The 16,871-nt window shown below is 41.6% G+C and overlaps 1 protein-coding gene across 2 annotated transcripts; it reads right to left on the reverse strand.

Moving 5' to 3' along the window:
* Positions 1 to 1,698: 1,698 nt before the first annotated feature.
* On the reverse strand, positions 1,699 to 15,800 carry mdm2 (MDM2 proto-oncogene). 2 transcript variants are annotated; one of them, XM_049566436.1, is made up of 13 exons: positions 15,644 to 15,800; positions 11,018 to 11,055; positions 8,085 to 8,152; positions 7,894 to 7,968; positions 7,645 to 7,778; positions 7,195 to 7,244; positions 6,093 to 6,151; positions 5,909 to 5,999; positions 5,627 to 5,820; positions 5,385 to 5,528; positions 5,041 to 5,112; positions 4,758 to 4,938; positions 1,699 to 4,079 (listed from the first exon to the last, which is right to left on the reverse strand). In XM_049566436.1, exons 3-13 carry the CDS (start codon positions 8,133 to 8,135, stop codon positions 3,568 to 3,570), a joined length of 1,563 nt encoding a protein of 520 aa, XP_049422393.1. In that variant the 5' UTR covers positions 8,136 to 8,152; positions 11,018 to 11,055; positions 15,644 to 15,800; the 3' UTR covers positions 1,699 to 3,567. The 2 variants fall into 2 exon arrangements, with proteins under 2 accessions (XP_049422393.1, XP_049422394.1); XM_049566437.1 differs by lacking the exon at positions 11,018 to 11,055 and having other exon boundaries at positions 15,644 to 15,787.
* Positions 15,801 to 16,871: the final 1,071 nt, after the last annotated feature.

Raw genomic sequence — 16,871 nt, forward strand, 5'->3', positions numbered from 1 at the left:
TCTCCCAACCCAGAGGGAGCAATCCACTGTTCTCCAGCAGAGAACCATGACCTCAGATCTGGAGGTGCTGACTCTTGTCCCAACCGCTTCACCTCATGCTGGAGGTCACGCTGTGATGAAGCCAACAGAACCACATCATCTGCATAAAAGCAGAGACGTAATTCTGAGGTCCCCAAATCGGACCCCTTCCTCCCCCCGGCTGCACCTCGAGATCCTGTCCATGAAGATCACAAACAGCATCGGTGACAAGAGGCGACCCCGGTGGAGGAACAACACCCACCAAGATCGTTTGACTTACACCGAGTACGCAGCCACAGCTCTCACTTTGGTTATACAACAGTAGAAAGTAGCATGCATCAAAATACAGATACCTCAGAACTGTACTTGAGTAAATGTACTTTGTACTAACTCTGAGTTAGTTTGTTTGTACAGACGTTCCTCCTGATGTGGACACACGTGAGGATATTTCTCCAACACTCCCTCAGACAGTTTGGTGAGTATGTTACCTTTATTCTGTTGTTATTTTGACTTTATTGTGTATCAGAGAAATGCTGTGTTAGTATTGTTATAATCAATGATAATATAATATTGATTATAATAATAATAATAATAATAATACACCATGTAGAGATGAATATGTGACAACACTGCCTCCCTGTGTTCATATAAAGAACTTCACCTTTAAACAGCAGCAGCTTCAACACAACATAAAGTGTTGTGTATCAATAAAGAAGCAGTTCAGACAAATATCAGAGAAGCCGAATAAAAGATTACCAAGATGGAGTCTTATACATTTTACAAAAGGATCAGGTGATCAAACCGGAAGTCAGTTATTGTTGTTTAACTGCTGATTTCACCGTTTAATCAACGCAGTCCGCAGCTGCACAGGACTCACGCATCAGGGAGGATATTAAGGTACTTTTTGAATTCATATACATGATATATATATTTTTAGATTCAGTGTGACCTACACTTTCAGATGACATCATTATCTTTGATGTTCATCGCGAGTAAACGTCTGTAAATCCGCTTTAAGTCATAGAAAATAAGACGCTGCAGTACCTGCCTGAGAATCATCAGATTTTTAGGTTTTCTTTTGTATTAATGTAAATCGGTGACAGTTGTCTGGACATGAATGGCTTCACTGTAAACAGGAGATGCTACTAAGTAATTCGGCGTACTTTAATCAGCGCCAGTGAGCTGAAATGTTCACAAATAGAAGTGAAAACGTGAAGTGGAAACTCAAAATCTGCTACTATCAGCCAATCACAGAGCAGAAAATGGCCTTTTATACATATTAATATTTAGAGATAATAAGAGGAGCCCTGGCTGTGTTACTGTTTCAGTACAAACACACATAAACACAATATTAACGTTTCCTGCTGATTATACTGATAGTTAAAGTTTACTTTTTCAATCAGCAGAGCTGTGTCTCCAGTAGAGGGCGGTACAGAGACACCTAGAGACCTGGACCTGGTTTCCTCTGTCTCACTATATGATGATGATGATGATGAAAACTGTGTGTGTGTGTGTGTGTGTGTGTGTGTGTGTCCCACGTTTTTCTCCTCACTGACGTGGTCAATCTATGTGAAGCTGCACACAGGCGTTGAGGATTAGGTAGAAGGTGACAAAGCTACCAGTGTGTATGGACTAGTGATAATAATCAGAGTGTTTCCAGTCCAAATAAAGAGGCTCGTGTTAACACAAGTTAAACTTTATTCTGTAAACAGAAACTTTTAACAGAAAATATTAGAGATCTCATAAATTCATCTTATTTAAAGAGCTCATAGAAAAGTCTCTGCTTAAATATACATGAGCATCTTAAATAAACTTATAATAAATAATATACATGTGCAGTAACACTTCAGTTCTCAGGTCGTCGTTTCCACAAAGTTTCCTCGAAAGATCGAAGTCATTTGGTTTCAATTATCTGGAGAGAAAAGAGCTGAAACAGTTTCAAATAATAAATAAATGAAGATTTAAACAAGTTTTTCTTCATGTTTTTACTTTAATTGAAACCAAATGACTTTTTCTTCACAGAAACTTTAAATGAGGAAACAACACACCTGTAAAATTAAAGGTAAAGTTTCATTTCATGGATCCATCGTTTCTCTGTAATCTCTTTAATAATTTAGAGTTGGACAGAGTTAATCTGTGAGAGTCAGAACTCTCTGGAGGAAATGTTTAAATAAAACTACAGACCCATAAAATCAAACGTTACCAAGCAGTGTTACCAGATGTGAGGACAACATTAAAGGAACAGTCCGACATTTTCAGAGTCCTGATTCAGCTTCTGACCCAAATTGAGAGGAGACGAAGGTGTGAGCTGGTTTTTATTTGCTCAGTTTAAACAGACCTCTGAGCTCTGGACGCAGAGGTGAAACTGATCCTGATGATGTCATCTGAGTTTGGGTCGGACAGGAAACAGGAAACAGGACGGAGTGTTCCTTTAAGCGTGAGATCAGCTGAAGCAGGAGAGGACGAGAGGTGGAAAATAAAACTGATTTGATATTTTGGTTGAAGCTTTGTTTGACATGTAATGTGTGTGTGAATCTGAAACCCAACACCAGAGACTCAACCTGCTTCACCCGGGGCCACTCCGCCTACATGACAGGAGACCAGGGGCCCGTTAATGAACATTAATAATATTTATCAGCATGTATAAAAAACAACTGCCTGTTTTAAACCTTCAGATGTTTGTTGTCCTCACTCATCTTCACTTAGAGGCCCCGCAGGATGTTCAGCTGCACGCATTTGATGTTTCTAATCAACTCTGGACTTTATTTACACTCAGAGAACAAATACAGTCTCACTGTGAATTCATTTCATTTCATTGTGAGTTAGAAAACACTCGTCGGGCCCCTGGCAGCGTGCTGAGGGACAGATTTGGCCCACGGGCTGCAAGTTGAGTATCACCATCCTGTTGCCCCAAATGTGTATTAATCCACCGCTGAAAATAGTCCCCAACAAACCTCTTCCTGTTTTACATCAATTATATTTTAATCCAAAAAGTTAAGTCGGTCAAATGTGACGCTGTGCTGCTTCACCTGTTTCTCACTGAATTTTTCACCATTTTCTGACGATAATAAGAAAAAATGATTAATTAAGAAAAAGGCAAATTAACTGCGACTTTCAGTTGAACATCAAACCACTGTCCCGGCTGATTGAGTGATTCACCCTTAAACCTGTGAGGGGTCATTTCAGGGGTCAGAGAGACAGACTGTTGCTCTTGGTCTGTTTTTGGGGAGTGTTAATAAAAAGTAAAGACTAAGGCCAAACACACACACCAGCGTCCCACACACAGAAATGAAACTAAACTTTAACTTAGTAATTATTAATCATGGGTGTCACCATGGTTACTGTGACATGTGAGCAACTGGACTGTAAACTGACGTCTCACCACAGAGAGACTTCGTCCTACATTTATCTGCTGTATGAGCGGGATGTGAAGGTGAGGACAGACATGGCGTCTCAGCTGAGGTAGGCGAGGACAGATGGGGTGGGGACAGACATGGCGTCTCAGCTGAGGTAGGCGAGGACAGACGGGGTGGGGACAGACATGGCGTCTCAGCTGAGGTAGGTGAGGATGACGGACTGGATGGGCAGCCGGCAGACGGGACACAACTTGTTCCTCTTCTTCAGCTTCCTGGCGCAGACGTAGCAGGACATCAGGTGTCCCGTCCGTCCGTGGACGATGCAGCCGTTCTTGGGCCGGGACTGACAGATGAGACACGGGTCCAGGCACGAGTCCGGCAGACGCCACTCCGCGGAGGAGCTGCGCTCCAGCTCGGGGACGACGGGAGGAGGAAAGGGAGGTGGAGGATTAGGAGGAGGAGGAGGAGTGGCGGGGGAGGACGGGAGGAGCTCCTGGGAGTCGATGGAGGAGTAGGAGGAGGAGGGCTGGGAGTCAGGAGTCCAGAGCTTCTGCTGGGAGGAGGAGGACGGCTGGGAGGAGGAGAGGAGGTCCTGGGAGTTGGGAGCAGAGGAGGTGGAGTCTGACAGACACTGAGACAGGGGAGGAGTCTTTGCTCGTTTTCCATCTGGGACATCGACTCCATCGTTCTCCTCGCCATCGGAACCTTCAGGAGAAACAGCGATCAGTCGGTCAGTCAATCAATCATTCGTGCAGAAGTACTGTTTATTTAAAAATAAATTTTACGTCCTTAAACGCAACAAATGAAATGAACGACTTTCTATAATTAATAAAAAAGAGGAATTTTTAAGACATTTTATGGCTTTAAATTCTAAAAAAAATTTAAATTTAAGACTTTTTGTACTTTAAAAATAAAACTTATTAAAAACATCAAAATAAAAGACATTAAAATAAATTAACGACCTTCAGTAATTAAAAAAAGGAAAGTTTTAAAAGACATTTATTGATAAATTTAAGACTTTTCCTAATTAAAAACAAAAATTCAAGACATTTTATGGCCTTTAATTCTAAAAGTAAATACAATTTAAGACTTTATATAATTAAAAAATTAGATATTTTTTTCCAGACAATTTTTGGCCCTGAATTCCAATTTTTTAAAAATAATTTTCATGATTAAAAATAAGATTTTAGTTTCAGACATTCGATGACCTTAAATTAAATAAAGTGGAAGACTTCTTAAGAACGTCAGTGTCAGTTAAAACCTGCTGAAATAAAGTGGTTTCCTTTTATTTTGATCCATAAAATAATTCTCTGATAAAAATTCTTCTTGTTCAGTTTTACGTCTAAAATCAGTTCTCATTTTATCTTTTATTTGTCGCCCTACCTGTAGTTTCTCTGGCTGCTGATTGGTCGGTGGGCTTTGGGGGCAGAGCTTTGGGACTGCAAGAGGCGGACTTTTCGAGGGACACGTCAGGCAGCCAATCCTGGTGCAGCGTCCAGCAGCGGAGACAGTTTCTGGGCAAAGGCGGGTTCAGCTCGTCACACTTGGAACAGCGCCAGTAGTCCTGAGACAGAGACACACACAGTTAGCCCTGCAGTGTGTGACACGTGTGTGTGTGTGTGTGTGTGTGTGTGTGTGTGTTATGTGTGTTTGTGTGCAGACTCACGGCTTCAGTGATCTCCGTGTCTTCGTCGAAGGAGTCCTCGTCCTCCGCCTCGAAGATGGTGACCTCGTACACCTGGAGACAGACAGACGCACAGACAGACAGACGCACAGACAGACGCACAGACAGACAGACGCACAGACAGACGCACAGACAGACAGGTAAGAGGAGGGGCTTGTTTTCTAAACATCTCGTTGACACGTGGCTGAAATTCACATCGTCTCAGCAGTAAAATATGAGTCTGGTTTTATTCTACATTTTCTTAATATCAATAAGTGAAATTAATCTTTATCATCGTCCGTACAGAACATCAAACCAACATGTCCGTCTGCGGTCGCAGTGTTTACCTGGTCGTCTGCAGACAGCGAGGCGTCGTCTTCGTTGTAGTCGTCAGAGTCGACAGATTCCACCTCGAATTCCACGCTGAAGTTGTCGCTCTCTGAGTCTGAGTCTGAGTCTGAAGCCGCCACCGTGACCTCTGACCTCCCAGACTGAACACACACACACACATACACACACACAGTACGTGTTATAAATGGATATAGTAAAATTAAGTGTATCAGTGTGTGTGTGTTCATTCAACACTCACCGTGCTGTGTGAGTCCGACGACTGGCTGCTGTGTCGGTCCCGTACGCTTCCCAGTCCTCCAATCACACACCACGACAGACTGTCATCAAACGTCAGGGAGTAGCTGTCGGACCGCCTCCTCTTCCTGCCCTCTCCTTCCTCTTCCTCCTCTGACTCCTCCTGGTCTTCGTCAGGGTCTAAACTGTGGGAGGGGCCTGAGGAGACCCGGTGGGTGGAGTTTAATATCACAGCCTTTGATTATGAGCTCTGATGAAGTGACGCCGCCTCAGAGGAGAAACTCACCAGGTTCGCTGCTCCTGCTCCTGCGACTCCACCTCCTCCTCCGCCTCCCTCTCCTCTCTGGCGATGAAGAGCGACTTGCTGATTCAGCCTCCTGGAAGCACAAATACAGATTCATATAGATATTTAATTGTTAAATCTGTCATTAACTGGAACTAAAAGTTCAATGTGCTCAAAACAAACTCACCTCGGCCCCTCTGCTGGCCTGACTGTCGCTGTGTGCTTCACCTACAGTTGGCGAGGACTCTGAGAAACAGAAACAGAGAGATGGTTTAATTTAGATCTGAGCAGCAGGAAGAGAGGGAGGAGACGGAAAAGGAGGTGAAAGGGGAGGCTGAGAGGGCAGATAAAGAGGAGTAGACATACATGAGGAGGAGGAGGAGGTGCATCAGAGAGCCCGAGGCAAAGAGGAAATGAAGAAATTCTTCTTGACCGTTCGTCATGTTTTAAATAAAATTAAGGGGAGAGAGATGAAAAACAAGGAGGCACAAGACAAGAGGAGAAACTGAGAAAGCGTCTGAGGGAAAGAGAAGAAGAGGTGTTACGTGAGGTTCATATGACAGGTGACACAGCTACAAATCCACCCTGATCTGGACCTAATTTCCCCAGCGCTCTGATGACGCAGTGAAGCGTCGCGGTGATGGAACGGGACGGCAAGATGTGGTGTTAAGATGGGACTCAAACACTGATGAAGGCATGGATATATATTTGACCAAAGACAAACTTGAGATGACGTTCAGTCGCAGACAAACACAGGCTCATGATGACATCACCAGACTACATTAACGAGCACTTGAGCAACACTTAGACAGCGACACAGCGGTAATGTCGCTGGTCACGCTGTAGCTGTGTCACCTGTAGTGTGAAGACGGCGACAGAACAGTTAAATCTAAGTGTTCACCGTTCAGTCTGCGAGGGCGCCGAGCAGCGTGGGGATGAAATAACACTGTGACACATTAAGAGCTCGCTCGTTGAAATGAGCGACATGAGGAGAGACAGCGGTGATGGATCAATAACTCCACTGAAGAGAAGCAAGAGATGAAATATGTCTTTTCATTTTGTCACGATGCATGGAACAAAAAAACACATCGGCCTCAGTGGGCGAGGTTTATGTGCGTTGATCAAATGATGGTACATTAAGGCACATCTGGCGCCACTGATCGTACGTCACACTGAGGGTAAAACTATACAAATACATTAATTGTCAAACGTGATGAGCGGTGGCTTTGTGAGGCACTAAATAAAGTTTGTACATTTGGATTCAGCCACAGAGAGGAGAGCGTTCTTACCTTGGTTCTTTACGGCCACCAGGTTCTTAGTGATCATCGCATACAGAACTCTGAAACACAAACACATCAGATTTATTACATTTCACACTGAATATATTATATGATGTATGCTTTAACTTACTGAACGTGTTAAAACAGACACAAGAGCAATAAAAACACAACAAACAGGATCCTCAGAATCAAATGAGCAACTCAAATAATGACGTTCATGTTCTGAAGGGGGAATGAGAAGTTAAAATCTTTTCTGGTCCTGCCCCCTCCTCATTTTTATATAGTTATCATTAAATAAAGTTCAATTTACAGCTGTCAGTGTTCGTAATATTAATCCAAACAAATCAACGCTTTTAGACACAACAAGAACAAAATAATCAGATGAACTAAAACCATCAAACAGTCACAAACAAGAAACAACCAAATCAAAAAAATCACGTGTGTTTCTCTTTTTCTCACCGCGGCTCTTTAACAGAGAAGCTGTCGACGCCCAGCACCCGCCCCAGTGCATCCTGGGAACAGTGGACGATGTGCTGCTGCTTCTGGTCGTACAGCTGCTTCTGGATGATGTACTGACCCAGGTAGAACATCACCTGCAGGGAGACGGCCACAGATGCATCAGACTGTTCAGACAGGCTGAATGAAGCATTAAAGGTACATGTTATAAAAGCGGTGTGTTCTGTCAGAGCACTGAGGGACATGCTGTACCTCCTTCATGGTGAACACATCTTTAGTGGCTCCTGCGTGTTGCAGCAAAGACTGGAACTCTACCTTTGGTCTCACCTGAACACACACACAGGAAAATGTTAAGTTAAAAACAGCAACACGTCAGGTCAAAGTGTAAACCAGCTGATGGAGAGTAAACAACCAGTACAGAGTCAATAACTTGTTTCTCTCACCAGTTTGTTGTCGTCAGCGGCGTCTGCGCTGAGCTCCCGGTCAGCTGACATTGTGAAGCTGATTGTTCCTGCGCGCGCACACACACACACACACACACACACACACACACACACACACAGCTCGTCAGTGATTTTATACGTTTACAGTAGATTTGACTGTAGTGTGAAAACAAACAGACCAACAAATGTTTACAGCAAACACTCAATAAACAACATAATGAAGTATTTTATGTCCCAAAAGGAGGAGGAAGTGAACACTCATCAAGTCCAAGCTGTTTTATATTTTATTAATAAAACTTGATGTTAAACTTTAATGTTCAAACGTTCACCCCAGTGTTCACCATGAACACCTCCATCAGATCAAACAAAAATGAAACTAATACCACAAAGAACACAATCACACCAAACCAAAACCAGCAGCATGATTATATTGCCTCTAATTAGTGGTGATTATAATCATAGATTTTTTAGCACTTTCCAGCAGTAAACATTAATAATTCCTAATAACATAATAAATTAACTTGACCTGGACCCAGAGACGCAGCAGAAAGACGATGGCTTGATTAAACAGTTGTATATTATTAATTCTTTCAAGTTCATTTAAGCTTTTGCTAAAACCTGACTCAATGTGTTTCCCAGCTGCTGCAGCACAATCTGAGTTGAACTCCACAGGTGTGTGACGTCTCCAGACCGCCCGCCATCTGATACAAAGATGTTTTATAACCACAAACAGGAGGAAGTCTTTAAGACTTGTATTTTATCTTCATTTGGGTTTTAACACCCACTTTTCTGGGTTGTTGAGTAAACTGAGTTTATTAGGCCCGTTTCCACCGCAGGAACTTCAGGGTACTTTTACAGGGCCGTTGGTGCGTGTCTCCACCGCAGGAACCACCCCCGAAGGACAGAGTTTTGGAACTTTTACAGGGGCTAAACAAGTCCCTGCCTCGGAGTAGGTACTCAGAACGGCCCCGAGAAACTCCTGGCTGGGGCTTGGGGATTACTTGGTGCTGACTGGATATACTCAAGGAGGGATGTGATGTCATCAGAAAGCAACAGAATAGCCAGCATTTTTAAAACTCAGCAGACGAGGAACGATTACGTCACATCCAGAGCCTGGTAACTTTACAGGAACCTTCCTCCTACTCCGGCCTCTCAGTGGAGACACGGCGGATGAGAGGGCGGAGTAGAGGGAAGGTTCCTGTAAAGTTCCTGCCCCCCAAATAGTACCAGGAACTTCTTCAGTGGAAAAGGGCCTAGTATTGCTGTTACAGGACCTTTAAAGAAACTGTTGGCTGCTGTTAGAAAACAGACAGATATTGTTTCGTCACTAACATCACTGAGCTACAGCTGCAACTTATGATTAATTTCATTAATCGCAATCTGATTATTTTCTCCATTAACTGATAAATTATTTTGTCAAAATAATTTCAGAAAACACGAAATTATGTCCTGCTGTGTAATTACGCAGAGCCCGAGGGGACGTCTGCAGATGGTTTGTTTTATCGGACCAACAAGTGTTAAAATACTAAAATATTATTTGATGAAAACAGTTGCCAATTTTCTGTTGGTCAATTGATCAACTAATCAATACAGCTGTAGTTAAAATGTCCAGCAGACAGACAGCAACATTAACAATTAATGGAGTCATATTCTGGCAATCTAATGAACACAACTAAATTCACTCCTCTTTTAGCTCTGCTTTGGTCTCCACCACCTGCCGAGGAAAACATCCACTCCTCCTGCTGATTAATGTCCTGCTGTGTTCACAGCTACAGCTACTGTTTGGTGCAGAACAGGAAGTGCACAGTGGGTTTACCATATTGTTTGTTTGTTTGTTTGTTTCCTGGAAACAGCTGTGCTGCTGCTGCGGGAAACGACACTGACAAGCTGTGAGGTCAACAATGAGCTGAGAGAGGATATAACAGTCCTGAGAGCCGAAGGAGCTGCAGAGGTGAGTGATAGTTTCACCTTCACATCATACACTCGTTTATTTATGTTGTTGGGATCAAAATATTGATTCAGGAAACTTCTAAACAACTGACTGCAAATCTCGAGGGGAATTTAATGTGACATCGTCCTGTCGTTGCCACTGGTGGATGCCGCTCAGTAAAAGTTACAGTCTCACTTGAAATCCTTCAAACCTCAGATGTGAGTCAGAGCGACTCAGCAGATGGGGACACTTTGTCCTCACAGTTTGTCCTCACAGTTTGTCCTGGCTGATGACTACATTCTGCATCACATGAATGTTTAATGGTGTTTTTAATTATCTAGCACAGTGAACCGAAACCTTTAGATTTTGAGCTGTTGGTTTGATGAAACAATCAATTTAAATTTGTTATGGGAACTTGTGACGGGCACATTTTACAATTGTCTGACCAAAACTAAAAATAAAACATTTATCATACCATGTACATTTTCTTATCTACGATATTAAAAACAAAAACAAAATACAACTGGACGTTGAATCTCACCTTAATTTGAGTTATTTTCTAAAGGGAGACTTTTTACACAAACTTCCATTAAAATCAATGTTTTCAAGTTTTAGTTTAAGCAATAAAACATTTGTTCAACCAAAAATAATCCTTGTTTTCATTCCTTTAAGGCTCATTCTGACTGATAATATAAAGGCTGTAACACCAGATCAAAATCTCCTACCATTGCACCCTGGTGGCAATATGCCAGAGGGAGACAAAATGACAGCTCAGTGTCAAGTTCAGTTTAATGATCTGTCTCCACTATCATGCATTAACCCTTAAAAACTCTCCACATAACTTTAACCACAAAGTTTGTTAGTTCAAAAACATTTTCTTAGAATCATCAGTTTACAACAACAAGTGTAAAACAGCAGCAACAGAGTCCTTTGTCATTATACAGTTAATTATCACGCCCACAGTGTTTCTGTAAATGTCCCAGATAGAAATTAAAAGTCTTACCAGAATATTTACAGAGTAGAAAGTATCAGCAGCTCATCCTGTGCAAAGTAGAAACAGATAAAGTGCAGTCAGAGTGGATGTGAGGGAGCTGCAGCCTCTTATAGACCTGCTCAGACATGTCAGGACTAGACCAGACTAAAGGGCCCGGCCTAGCCTGGCTGGGGCCTATCAGGGCCTAACAGGGCCAATCAGGGCTGAGTCAGCAGCCGTGTGTGTGTGTGTGTGTGTTGTATGTTACAACTGAGTGGAACAGCTGATTGAATCATGCTCTGTGTGGACATGTCACTACTAGTCCAGGATGAGTCATCGCTGTCAGGGTGAGATGACCACGACTGACCAGCGTTACTAACCAACGCTGAGCAGACTGAGGGCTGGAGCCTGGATGTGACTGTGATGTGGTCTGAGCACCACTGTCCTCAGGCTTTAAGGGAAAATGAGAAATGGATAAAAAACATCCACATCATCCCACGTTTCCAAATCTAGTCCCACCCAAACACATTTTCAGATGTTTTTGATTCGGTTTGTTTAACAGTCTGTCTGGATGAAGTCTGCGACAGTCGTGAGGACAGTTACAGTGATGGACGATTACTTATTTAACGTAAAATACTTTAAGACTTACACCTAAATAGATGTTTAGTGTGACGAGGAAATAGTTTGAGGTTTTCAGACATGTGGAAACATTTAAGAGACACAGAGAAGATCTAATCTGTGTGAGGACTCAGGAGCTCTCATGAAATGTATTTTATCAGGTAACAACAGTTGTTTTGAGTTTCTGTAAACAGCTGGATGACGATGATGATGAGGAGGAGGAGGAGGAGGCTGTCTGTATTATCAGTGTGGGAGGCTGAGCCCTGAGTGACGGAGCAGAGCATCCTGACCTGCAGGTTGTGACTAGGGCTGTACCCAAATATTCAGATATTCGAATATTCGTTTCTATGGGCAGGTATTCGTTATGAAAATTTGGTATTCGATATTCGTTTTTTTTATTTACTTATTTTTATTATTGTTTTGGTGCTAAATGTAGTCTTTTTGTTGTTGGTAAATGTAGGTTATCAATAAAAATCAAAACTTTTAAATTGCATTGTTAAAAATGTGAAATAGTGTAGCCTACCAACTGAGTTTGTGCGCACGGCACGCTTGAGGCGTGGATCAATGCCAAGTTTTACCACTTTATCACTATTCCCTCTAACTTGTGGCTGTTTCTTCGTTATCTTTTGAATTTAATATGAATTATGGAACCGTTTTTGTCAACGTTTGTTTCCCCCGTTTTGTACAATAAATTATTATTTAAAGTTTCAACAAGTTTCTTTTGGAGTGCGTGACACAAGTGTGTTTTGAAAACGACCGCGGACTGTCACCTGCTCAACGCATCAGTACCTTCGGATGCCATGACAGTAATAGCCCATAATGTCAGAATATCATTTACAGACCGATTTAACAGACGATCACTGCTGCCCGACCCGCAGGTCCATTTGCGGGTCCCGCGGGTTACGGGTCGACCCGCGCATCACTACTCAGCTCAGTCTATAAGGCTGTACACAACAGTAAGGCTATAGACGTTATATTCTGTTCAGGCCGGCAGAACCAGCAGCACATCAGCTCTACAGTGCACGGCACTGCTGATTAACCATTTTATTGCAGCACAGAGTGTCTGCCAGCAACCAGTTACTTGCAGAGGCTTCCTACAACTTGTTTCAGCGGTTCTGATTTAATCAGAGGACAAATTAAACAGGATGACTAGCCAATGTGAAAATCAAAAGAAAGCATAAAATAATGTTCTGAAGGAGACTGTTGTGCCATTACATTTTTTTGTGGTTTGAGAGCAAAGTTTCGGGCGCTGCTGTGCAAAACTCCGCAATACAATTAGGTCCGAAAAATTAGGTCCGAAAAAACTGCTTCGCAAGGAGTCTTGAAAGGAGCCAAGCCTGCCGTAAAACCGGAGAGAGCAGGCAGCACGGCCACAGCCCGCCCGCCCGCCGTGAACGAATATTCGAATATTCGTTATAAATTCTGCCGAAAGTCCGAATGTTAAAAAATGGCATTTGGGACAGCCCTAGTTGCGACCTCACGAGGGGTTCACGTGACATCACAGCAGAGTCATATCACATTTTTTAGAGAGACTGACGATTACTAAAAATAATAAAACATAAATCTGACAGTTAGTCAATTAATCATTTTGTTTAGACAGAAAATTAACTGTCAACTACTCTGATTGGAAGCCGAGGGCCACTGCTGAGACTGATATTAAGGAGTAAAAAAAATTATATTGATATATCGGCCAATATTCAATCTATCTGTGTCGCTACAGATCTGTAACTATAAATACCTATTAGGAAATCGTAAGCCCTTCATCAATTATTAGTTACATTAACAATCAGTTTCTTCATAATCCCTTAAATCCATCCATCTATCTATCTATCTATCTATCTATCTATCTATCTATCTATCTATCTATCCACACTGCAGTTATCTCTAATATTTGATCATCAAAGACTTGAGGAAGGATATTTAATTTTAACTTTGTCAAAACTGACATCAGTGCACGGACAGAGTGAACGTCATTGGGAATTTGTTCTCTCTAATTTACTCCAATCATCTGCTGGATTATGTTCTGTAAAAATAAAGCACTTGATATCGCTGCATTTCAGACGACATATACAGTAGCTATGTTTCCATCCAAAAGTGATTTGAATCATTGGGAAATTAAAAGAAATACGAATCCTGTGTGTTTCCATTAAATGTACGGACTTTGGTGAAAACTACGAACTCGTGCGAGTTTTCCGCAGAACTGGAAACAAAACAAGTCTCGCATTCTTCTTCTTCTACGTTTTCTGGCGGTTAACAACCAGCTTGTAAATGCATTACCGCCTTCCCGACCCAGAGTGTGGATATCACCATCGAGAGAGGTGCGCTACGTCAGACTTAATTCCAACATAACTGTTTCCATCCCCCGTTTTGCGAACCAACATTTTTTTGAATCAACCAAAACCCGGCTAAAGCGAGCGTAATTTAGTTTGTGCGAATCAGGGGATTTTAATTCGAATTTTGGCGTTTCCATCATAATATTCCGATGCGATACTTCTCGATGCGCATCTAAACAGGCTGATGGAAACATGACTACTGAAAGAGCTTTTCAGGCATTTCAAGCATCTTTGAAGCGTCCGCGTTTCTAGCGCCACCTGTAGGTGCGATCGGCCCCTAAAACATTTGTTCAACCAACAATAACCCTTCAGTTTTAATCACTTTAAGGCTCATTCTGACTCATAATAATAGAAATAATTTAATACCGTGAATGTTTTCTGAGATGGTTATTGCACTGTGAAAATCTCACACTGTTGCGTCCCTTAATGTAGCTGCAGCCCTGATTTATACACTGTGCATTTACAGTTTGACTTGGTGTTGTGTTCTGTAATCCACAATACAAGCAAAAATACAGCTGACTGTGAAACTCCAGCTGGCTGCATCATGAAGCTTGTGATGAAGAACTAACATTTAAATTAACCCTCTCATGTAATTCTCAGTCAGACAGCACAGAGCAAAGTTTCCCCAAATATCAGAGTGTATATTTTGGCAGGCTGTGAGGACAACATGTCTCAGTCCATGCTGTGGCCCTGGAGTGTGAATATGTCTGGGCATCAGTCTCAGTGTGTGCACAGAAACACCTCCAGCTGACTGTAAGCATGACTCAGCTGTTCAACGGTTACCATTACGACATAAAAAACACAGGCAGGCAGATATGCCCGGACATGTCCCGCTCCCCTCTCTCTCTCTGTCTCCCTGTCGTCTACCACTTTCTTCATCACTAACTTATCTGCTGAAGACAGACTACAGCTCCTCCACCATGTCAGGACACTATAAGAACAAGTCACCGTGCATTTATGGAGGACGAATCTGCAGAAACTTTGAATCCAAACACAAAAACAGTGAAACTTTGTTAGAGGTTCAACACTTTGCTTTCACCCTGCAGTCTGTGCATGATATTGAAGCTTGTGTTTCACCGTGCATGCCGCTTCACTGTGACAAATATTTATTTCTAGTAAACTATGTGTTAAAGCTTGTGTTTCTAACATTATAACGGACACGAGTGTGCATGCGACACTGCGTCTTATAGTCTGCAAAGCAAACCTTTAATATTCAACTGTTGTTATCAGCTAGCAGGCTAAAAACACAGCTCTCACTTTTAGCTGAATTTTAATAATTCACAAAATCACATCACGTCACAATCACCCTATTATAAGTGTGTGTGCAGCTGTGTTATGTAGAAGTTAATCGACGTTAAGTTAGCTAACTTACAGAAACTTGTGAATCTTAAGCTAACTTCTGTTAGCTACGTACTATTTAATATTAATCACTATAAACTAACATTGAGACTCAAGCCGTAATTAAAACCTGTTAATTTAAGTCCCTTGAGTTAAGTTAAATGTGTGCTACCTGTTCGTTTTCACCGTGACCTGGTTAACAGGCCGCGGCCGCGTCGCTGCTCCTCAGTCCCGCTCTACTCAGCCAGGAAAACACGAGGCTCCGCGGCCTGTTAGCATAATGCTAACCACCTGCTATTGCTAACGCTACAGCGCCAAAACTGTGGCGCGATTAAACTCAAACATTACATCACATATATTCACCTACCTTGTTCTTTATTCTTGATTCAATAAAATAATATCCTTCAGCAGCGTTAATCCGCCAGTTTACCGGGCAGTTGATCCGCTAACGTTAATAAGCGATATGATTCTGTGCGGGTCCTTCACACTGTTGAGAGCGTGCGGCGCCCCTGGTGGTCAAACACTGACACTGCAGCTCAGGATCACAACATGACACATGTCATTCACATGTTTTTACTTTAATACTTAAAAACTTTAACGTGTAAAATGTATTGTTATATTTTTTTAAATCAAAATTATTTTCCATTTATACGCCATCAGTCTGCCTCTTTGTTTCCACGGGTTAAACACTTGTTTAAGAGTTAAAAGGCTTTAATTTTCCTGTAATATATTGTTATATATCATAATATTCTCTTTACTGTATGTTGCATATACTTCACAGCATTATAAATGTGCTGTATAGTGTGTGTGTATATTACCACAGGCCTCAGAAATATGTCTTTGTGTTAATCAGTACAAAATAGTGCTGTAAGGTATTTCCTGGGTGTGCACTGCTTTAGTGGGGACATGGGATTGGAATCATGTGAGGTTCGCTGCGAGATATGTGTAGTTCAGTGATGGAATCAGTCGCTTGATATGGTGGAAAGTAGGCTGATGAAGCAGATCTTTATTTGGGATAAACAAACTGTTGGTCCTACGGAAGCGTATTGCATTCACTTGACAAATAAAAAAAAATCTGTTTTATTGAGGAATTTTTTCAGTTTTTCTGAGTAATTTTTTTATTTTTCTGTTTTTTGTGGTAATTTTTTTTCTGTTTTTCATGGTCTTTTTTTTATTTTTTGTGGAAATTTTTTCTATTTTTCGTGGTAATTTTTTGTTTTCCGTGGTAATTTTTTCTATTTTTCGTGGTAATTTTTTTCTGATTTTCGTGGTGATTTTTTTTCTGATTTTTGTGTTAATTTTTTTTGTCTTTCGGTATAATTTTTCTTTTTTCTGAGTTTTTTTTTTCTGTTTTTCGGTGTAATTTTTTTCTGTTTTTCGTGGTATTTCTTTTTTGTTTTTTGGTGTATTTTTTCTGTTTTTCTGAGAATTTTTTTCTGTTTTTCGTGGTATTTTTTTCTGTTTTTGTGGTAATTCATTTTCTGTTTTTCGTGGGGGGTTTTTTTCTGTTTTTCTGAGTTAAGAGAGCAATAGAACAACAGACTCTTTCATTCCTTTCTTGAGAGCTCCATATAATGGAAGCAAACATGACCCGC

This window comes from Epinephelus fuscoguttatus, linkage group LG22, assembly GCF_011397635.1.
Source record: "Epinephelus fuscoguttatus linkage group LG22, E.fuscoguttatus.final_Chr_v1".
Lineage (NCBI taxonomy): Eukaryota > Metazoa > Chordata > Actinopteri > Perciformes > Serranidae > Epinephelus > Epinephelus fuscoguttatus.

Bases quoted from the DNA above. Each gene is read 5' to 3' on its own strand.
- mdm2 (XM_049566436.1), bottom strand. From the start codon at position 8,135: ATGTCAGCTGACCGGGAGCTCAGCGCAGACGCCGCTGACGACAACAAA. The intron at 5,113-5,384 runs GTAAACACTGCG...GTCTGTCTCCAG, and splicing joins CGCTGTCTGCAGACGACCAG to GTGTACGAGGTCACCATCTT. The intron at 4,080-4,757 runs GTAGGGCGACAA...TTTCTCCTGAAG, and splicing joins AGCAGCCAGAGAAACTACAG to GTTCCGATGGCGAGGAGAAC.